This window comes from Etheostoma spectabile, chromosome 13, assembly GCF_008692095.1.
Source record: "Etheostoma spectabile isolate EspeVRDwgs_2016 chromosome 13, UIUC_Espe_1.0, whole genome shotgun sequence".
NCBI classification, from domain to species: Eukaryota; Metazoa; Chordata; class Actinopteri; order Perciformes; family Percidae; genus Etheostoma; species Etheostoma spectabile.
In genome coordinates, this window is record NC_045745.1 from 10,869,742 (window position 1) to 10,877,463 (window position 7,722).

At 40.9% G+C, this 7,722-nt stretch overlaps 1 protein-coding gene across 1 annotated transcript; it reads right to left on the minus strand.

Moving 5' to 3' along the window:
• Window positions 1–690: 690 nt before the first annotated feature.
• kcnj15 (potassium inwardly rectifying channel subfamily J member 15) lies at window positions 691–5,693 on the minus strand. The gene is made up of 2 exons (XM_032534690.1): window positions 5,437–5,693; window positions 691–3,973 (listed from the first exon to the last, which is right to left on the minus strand). The coding sequence occupies exon 2, from the start codon at window positions 3,903–3,905 to the stop codon at window positions 2,883–2,885; it is 1,023 nt and encodes a 340-aa protein (XP_032390581.1). The 5' UTR covers window positions 3,906–3,973; window positions 5,437–5,693; the 3' UTR covers window positions 691–2,882.
• Between the last annotated feature and the right edge of the window lie 2,029 nt (window positions 5,694–7,722).

Below are 7,722 nucleotides of genomic sequence, written 5' to 3' on the forward strand. Positions count from 1 at the left end.
TTACCCATATGCATTGTCTAGCTAAGCTATTTTTTGACTAAAGTTCAAAATGTGACCCCTATGTCTAAAAGATAAGTTGTGTTTTGTATTTGAAGGTTGTTTTTACCAGATACAGTCGCTGCACACAGTGTGTTGCCTCAACAAAAGCCGAAGACGACACAAGACTGTAGAGCAGGAGGCTGCACCTGTTTTATCTTCCATTCATCTATTCTCAAAACACATATTTATACTGGGTTTCTGGATGCTATTCCAGCATAAACTGGGAGGCATTTTATTTTTGCAATAACAAAACAAATGTCATTTTAACTTCAAAGAAATATTTATTTGCAAAACAAAAAGCATTGAAAGTCAACATTGTATAGCCTACGTCTTTATACCTGCATGGGCAGGGAATTACTGTACTTCACCATCTGTTTGTCCATCCTAATAACATTACATAACACGTAAAGCTAATATTTTTTTCCCCCCGGGAATCATGTCATTTGTCTGATTGGTAATGGTTTGATAATTGGTAATTGATAATGTTTTTTTGTCGTCATAGAGACCCATGGCATATGTACTGTATGTGTGCATGTGATTAAAATGAACTGAAACTTAAATTAAATCAAGCAGTGAAAAACATTTTGAGTAAACTGAAACCAAATAAAAACCAAAACCTTCAAGTAAAAACTATATTGCCAGGTTAATAAAACAGAAATTGAACAGACTTCTATCACAGGGGATGTGGCTGCGCTGTAAGTTGTTCACATCTGAAACTAAAGTAGCGAGAAGGTTAAACACAAAACGTCACGGCCATTCCTACACACTTCTCCATCCCTGTATTTTGAGTACATATGTGTCTAAAAGCGTCTGAGTCATTATACCTGACCCTGACAAAAACAAACTAAAACTAAATGTCTACAAACTAAACCCTCCTGAAAAGAAACTACCAAACACACTCTGAAAACCAACTAAAATAAAAGTCAAAACTGAATAAATTAAAAACTAATAATACATTATTTATTGTGACCTTGTATGTGTACCTAAGGTTAATGTGGCCTATGTGTAGGCCTGTGCATGTTAACGAGGAGCCTGTGTAAGTGCTTTGATGTCTTTTTCACTCCTCTTATCTTTCATTTTACGGTTCAGGTTGCTAACGTTACTTCAGGCTGCGGCCGACAGTACACATTGCGGATGATTGTTCGTAAAAATATTGTCATGGGGACAATGACCTGGCTGAGTAGCTAACTGTCTTGTTGTTAAACATGCTGTCAAATTATATTTACTGATTGACAACTGTACACAATGTCATTGACTTTGACTTTTGCTTTCTGGCTCGTAGCTGTCTGAGCTGAAAGATTCTATGAGCTGAGTGGACTATAAATATCTCCCATTGCTAAGGGTGTCAAGTCATCTAAGGCCCGTCCTATTTACTGGAGCAGTTAACAACGTTTGCATTGCATAAGAACCTTATGGGATGGGAATGATTGTTCCAGGTATAAATCCTCAGGCGTAACCAGGGAAGCAGAGTTACTGTTTGGAAAAACTTTTAGCTTTCGATTGTAAAATGCATTAAAATATAAAATAATGGTAAACACAAATGTTATTTGGCAAGTGGCCATTCTATAAGCGGTTTAATGCTCTTCACGGCGTCTAATGTCAGGTATTTATGAAGTTTGGCGGAGGCATTCCAACCGCTGCGCTACAGACCGTTCGCGCCAACGCCATCGTCCATTAATACAAAGCCCGTCTACGCAGAGTCTGTTCCCTCCCTATTTAACCCCATTGTACCAAATTTGGTTGCAGTTCCACCAGATATCCCCTAGGGGTGATCGCAGGCGAGTGCAAAATGAATTGGACGCTATGGAGCTAGACGGCTAAATTAGTCTCTTTCGGCCAAAAGGCCATTGAGAAATCTCAGATTTAAGTGTAGTTTTTGCAAGTTCAACATGGATTACAGGTCGAAAATTGAATGAACGAACCTTTTGATTTCATACAGGTTGAGTTGTTGTTGCCCTTAACACGCTGGCATTCTGCTAATGAATTCAATTTTAAACACGTCAATGACTAGGCAAAAAAATATATCCTAAGAAAAGTGGATTTTGAAGGCTATAGCTCCATAGACCCCCATTCATTCTGCACTCACATGTGAGCGTCCTCATATGGAGCCAGAGTAAAACAGCAACCAGTTCAGAAGCCGGAAATATCCAGAGATTGGAAGTTCTCCCTTTATTATAAATTCTCTGTTTAATACCTGACAATGGACACCTCGAAGGGCATTAACCCTTACTTATATAGGCAGAGGGGGATGTTATAGGCCTATGTGTGAGGGGGAAGAAGGGAGGGCGGGTGGCAAAGGGAGATGGGGGATCTAATGTTAAAGTAATTGTATACAAATTGAATAAAATACCATGTGTTTGAATAATGGGTCATTTCCGTAAGGAAATGCCACATTTACACTGCATGGTACGGCACGGCTCTACTTGACTCTTTATTTTTGGTTTGTGCAAAGTTCCTGGTACCACCTCGGTCATGTTCACGGGAACGCATGCTGAAGTGAGAAGGAAACTCAGATTTAAGATGTTGGCGCCTGAATTGTCAATAGCTAGTGTTGCATGGTGTGCTTCTACTAGAAATGATACCCCATCATCAATGAAGAGCACCTAACATTCCAACTTTGACTTTGATAAATGTGCAAGATGCCCTTTGAGAATCTTGCCTACACTGAGGGGGGTTACAATCCACAGTGATAAACGAAATAGAGAAAAGCACCTGATACCAAAAGTGAGTCGAGTCGAGCTGAACCATGCATATGCGCAACTACTACGACGTATACTGATCAAGGCCGAAATGACATATCACTGTTACATCAAACAGGAGCAGCACAACAACACATGCATCCTTTATTCTTTCTTAAAGCCCTCTCCAAGTTTGAGCTTCTCTGTGTTGTGACTAAGGAAGGCTGCATCATTGCTCACTTGCACCTTGTCAAAAAAGTTGAAATCTGCCACATAACGGCCGCCTGTGCTGCTAAACAGCACCGGCTGGAACTCGTAACCCCAGAGGATCTCCTGAGGTACGTAGGAGGTGCGGCTCTGGCACGTGGCGGCCGTCGACTCCATGGTGGCGTTGAGGGTCACCAGCAGCTCAAAATCCCGAGTGTGCAGGTTTTCAGCATTGAGTCCGGCCAGCGGGCTGTGCTCGTCCAGAACGTGGTAGAAGGTGAGCGGAAGGATGAGGAAGGGGCACTCTGCAGTGGAGTCCATGTGAAAGTCCACAGAGCTCTGGTGGATTTGGGTCTTCTCGCCTTCCTCTGTCATATTAGAGTGGAGGAGCTTTCCTGTTAGCTGGCACTGGATCAGAAGGCTCTTCCTCATGTTGGCTACTCTCACCATCAGACACAGCTTTCCCTGTAACCGGCAGACCACAGCAAACTGGCTGAACTTGATGGTCTCCGCCCGTTTCTTGGGGCGAGCCAGTTTGGCCAAGAAGGCCCCGGTGATGAAGATCTCTGCCAGGCCGGTGATGACGAGCTGCGCCACCAGAGTGAAGATAGCCAGAGGGCACTCCTCTGAGATGTAACGAAACCCATAACCGATGGTGGTCTGAGACTCCAGCGAGAACAGGAAGGCTCCGGTGAGGGTCTCCACGTTCGCCAAGCAGGCCGTGTGGTTGGCGTTCAGATCGGGCTTAAAGTCTCCGTTGCCCATGCTGATCAAGAAAAAAAAGACCCCGAAGATGAACCAAGTCGTGACAAAGGTGGAGGCGAACAGAGTGAGTTTGTAGCGCCACTTCATGTCCACCACGGTGGTCCAGATGTCGTGCAGGTACAGCTTCACCATGCCCTCCACGTTGTCGATCCGCACGTTGTTGTGGCCATCTTTGGACACAATCCTTCGCTGGAACTCGGCCTTCCTGGTCGCCATGTTGTTCTGGGTCAATTAAAACTGATATTGACTTTTAAGGTCTCAGTGTGGCATTGCCAATGTTAAGACTGACAAAAGACAAAGAAAAATGGGATTAACATACAGTACAAATACTCAAGTAATTTACTTAAGTGGTACTTTATAATTATACACCACTACATCTCAGATGGAAATATTATACCTTTCACTGCACAACATTTATCTGACAGCTTTACTTACTTTGCCGATTGGCACACAGAACACATGAAGAGCTGGCTGTCCCACCTATCTATTACCATAGAAAAACACTCTGACTTGTTTGTGTTTCTTTAGGATCGACCATGTATATATAGTGAGAGTGGATGGACGCCTGGTGCGCGAGAGACGCACCAGATCAGGGGTTTTATCCCAGCAATGTACATTTGTCGAGCCAAGTTATACATTAACGTACCTACAGTTTACACAAGTACAGCAGAACCTATTAGCCCATTAACCAATTAAGAAAATCAATTGGTAACAGTTGATAATAAGTCCTTTTTAAAGCCGAGAGTGACCTGTGAATGTGTGATAGCCTGTCAAAATAAATGCAGGTCTCTAAACTAACTGTGTGTGTGTGAGTGCGTGTGTGTGTGTGTGTGTGTGTGTGTGTGTGTGTGTGGGTGTGTGGGTGTGTGTGTGTGTGTGTGTGTGTGTGTGAGAGTGCGGATGGCTTTGTGCGGCGACAGTCAGCGCTGATTAACACAAATCACAGCAGGAAGAGTAGAAGAGAAATAACAGAGGTACAGGTCCAGGTGGGAAAAACAACTCAACTTCTTGGTTATAAATGTGCATTTCCAAAAGAGAAGAAAGGGTAAGAAGTTAGACATTTACTGTTGATTTACACTATGAAGTGCACTTCTCTTTATTATGAGTGTAGGTGGCGTTTTATTTTATTTTACAAACCTTACGTTGCATAAGGTTATGGTATGACCTCCAGAGGTCCGGGCAGGTCAGCTGCTTTTCCTTTTAATAATGGTAATAATAGTAATGTATTACTTATAATGTGGAGGTCTAGGCTGTTGGTTGGACAAATTTGGTAAAGGTGTCACTTTGAACTCTGGGTAATTCATGGGATTGATTATCACTGTTTATACAAACCAAACAATCACTCAATTAAAGGAAAAAATAATCAGAAGATGAATCCATAATAATAACGATTATTTGTAATAGTTTTATAATGAGCTCCAGCTCAACCAACTTTTACATTAACACAGAGTAATAATAATCTAATGATAGAATATATAACAATTTCATTAAACTTTTCTACCTTCACTGATGTAACATTCTTAATGCAGGACTTCAGTATTTTTACAGTGTGGTATTAGTACTTTTACTGGATCTGAGTACTCCCTCCACTGTGTCGGCTGTGTGTACAGATTACTACGTGTCTCAGTTAAAACAATGACAAAAGTTGAAAGTTAACCTCTCAGTAAACCATTGCAGGAGCCGAGGAACATGCGCCGTAACTTTGAATAATCATTGATTCCTTGATAAATCTGTGTATTATACTCACATCCGGCGGCACTGTTGAATGGTCTCAGGGCCTTCACCTGTCTCCGGCGTGTCACACACAATCTATAAGATTAAGCTCCAGAGAACATCTAGTTCAGTGTCTTCTTTCTTTCTATTGTCCTGAGGAGTGAGCGCTGAGCTTTGGCCCAGTCGTATTCAGGGTCGAACACAAATGAGAGACAAAGCCGAGCAGTAAAGTCTGATCTGCGTGTGGGTTGGCTTTAATTCCTCCGCCTCCCCCCCTCTTACCTGTCCCCAGGTGGGAACAGCAGCCCTGCACACTAAAGTTTGTTTTGATCACTTTAATGGCTGGTGTTGATTTAAATAACACACCCAGGTTTCCAGATAGTTACCTGAAGACCATGACGACATCTTGGGACCCTTTTGGTGTCAGCACAAATTAAAATAAGTAAAAATGACCTGACGCTGTAAGGGAAAACTAGAAAATGATTTTTATGAAATGTTTAAAGTTGCAGCTAAAACTGTTTCTTGGTTGCTTTTTAAATGTCTTTGTGTGGCAGCAACAGCTGAACAAATGAACGCGACCAACTGAAAGATGTACTAAAATAGTGAATGACGTTTAAATAAGTTTAACACTGAAAGGAGTTAAAGTGAAGGCACTGAAGGAAGTTATGATGTCAGTTGAAGTGAAATCCTCAAAAAAAGAATTGGTGGCAGTTAAAGTGTCATTTACAGTATGTGAATCTATCACACATCATAATACTTCTACTGAATAAGTTTAATTTGACATGTTGAAGGATATTCATGCGTTTGTTAAAGAGCTGAGTGAAGTTGAAGAGTCAGTTGGACACTGAAAGGAGTGGAAGTGGAAGCACTGATGGAAGTTGTAATGTCAGTTGAAGTGATAAAAGGAGCCAGAAGTGTCCGTTGCAGTGTAAAAACTGAAGTAAATCTGTCAAACTATACACATGTCCAAACCATTTTTATTTATTATTAACAGTGTGAATGTGTCTTTAAATCTTGACCACTGGTTGTTGACCTTGAATCACACGTCCTACTGCAGCTTTGTTATTAACGTCATTAATTACCCACATTCCTGAAGGCCGTGCGTGTGCGTGTGTGTGTGTGTGTGTGTGTGTGTGTGTGTGTGTGTGTGTGTGTGTGTGTTTTCTGTACAGCGGGAGTGATTTTTCAAAGAGACTGGGTGAAACAAAAATAAAGACAAGTTGGTTGTGCTGTATTTGTGATACTTGCAAGTATAAAGCAGAAACAGTTCAACAAAGACAGCGAGGCAATGTGGAAGTGTCTAGCAAAGACGGGAAACTCTGTTTTACAGATCTGTCAATTAAATCAACTAATTGATTATTGGACAAAATCATATGAATCAACTGCGAATTTCAGCCGTAGTAAATACTGCGTACCTACCCCAGTATTTACAATAATACTTGCCATGTATTTTACTTTTTCTCTAAAGTCTTACTCCCTTTTTTCTTTTCTTTCACTGTATCTACATTTAAGGAACCAGTAGGAACTTTTGTTTTCTTGGTACATGGTTCATACAACAGAATTTTGTTTTCGGTCCGGTAGGTAAGTTCAATATCAATGTTATTGATTTAAATTTTTTCAAACTATCATTCTTATATCATTATGATCTGTCCTACTCTGTACATGCCGCTGCAAACTGCCCCCTGGGGACAAATTACAGTAAGTGTTTGGAATTGAATCTTCCAGGTTTCATTTGTTCATAATGTGGTTATGTGGGCATCTAATACAGAAATATCATAGCGAAAGATGATTGCAGCCCACCATTTAATGTAAATATTTTTGGAGCGCATCAAAAAAATGTTTCTTGTAAACTAAAATGATTATTAATAAGCAGTTGTTTTGAAAAGTGGTAAGAAGTCACACTCAGCCAGCTGTAAAACGTCTTCTGGGGCTCTGAGGGGGATTTCAAAAGGTAAGGCAAAATCCTAAGGCCTTAGAATTAAAGGGCAACTATGCAGTTTTTTTTAGCTCAATTTACCTTAACTGAACAGATTCGGAGTCATTGGGATGGCTATATGTTGTTATTTATGATATGATTTTATATATATATATATATATATATATATTTTTTTTTTTAGTTGAATGGTTGTTGTCTCGTTCCCCGTCAGTACCCGATGAGAGTCGAGTGAAGATGTGAGTCGAGTCACTTTGCGACGAGTAGCATACAAGATGCTAACCAGAGACTTCTGTAATGTCAATACAGTAAAAATGGACCTACTTAACCAAGTTGGTACACTGCTAGCTTAGCTACAAGTTAGCATCAAACTCAACAAAGGCTGTC

What these genes read in the sequence shown, in the direction of transcription:
- kcnj15 (XM_032534690.1), bottom strand. Translation starts at nt 3,905, where the DNA reads ATGGCGACCAGGAAGGCCGAGTTCCAGCGAAGGATTGTGTCCAAAGAT.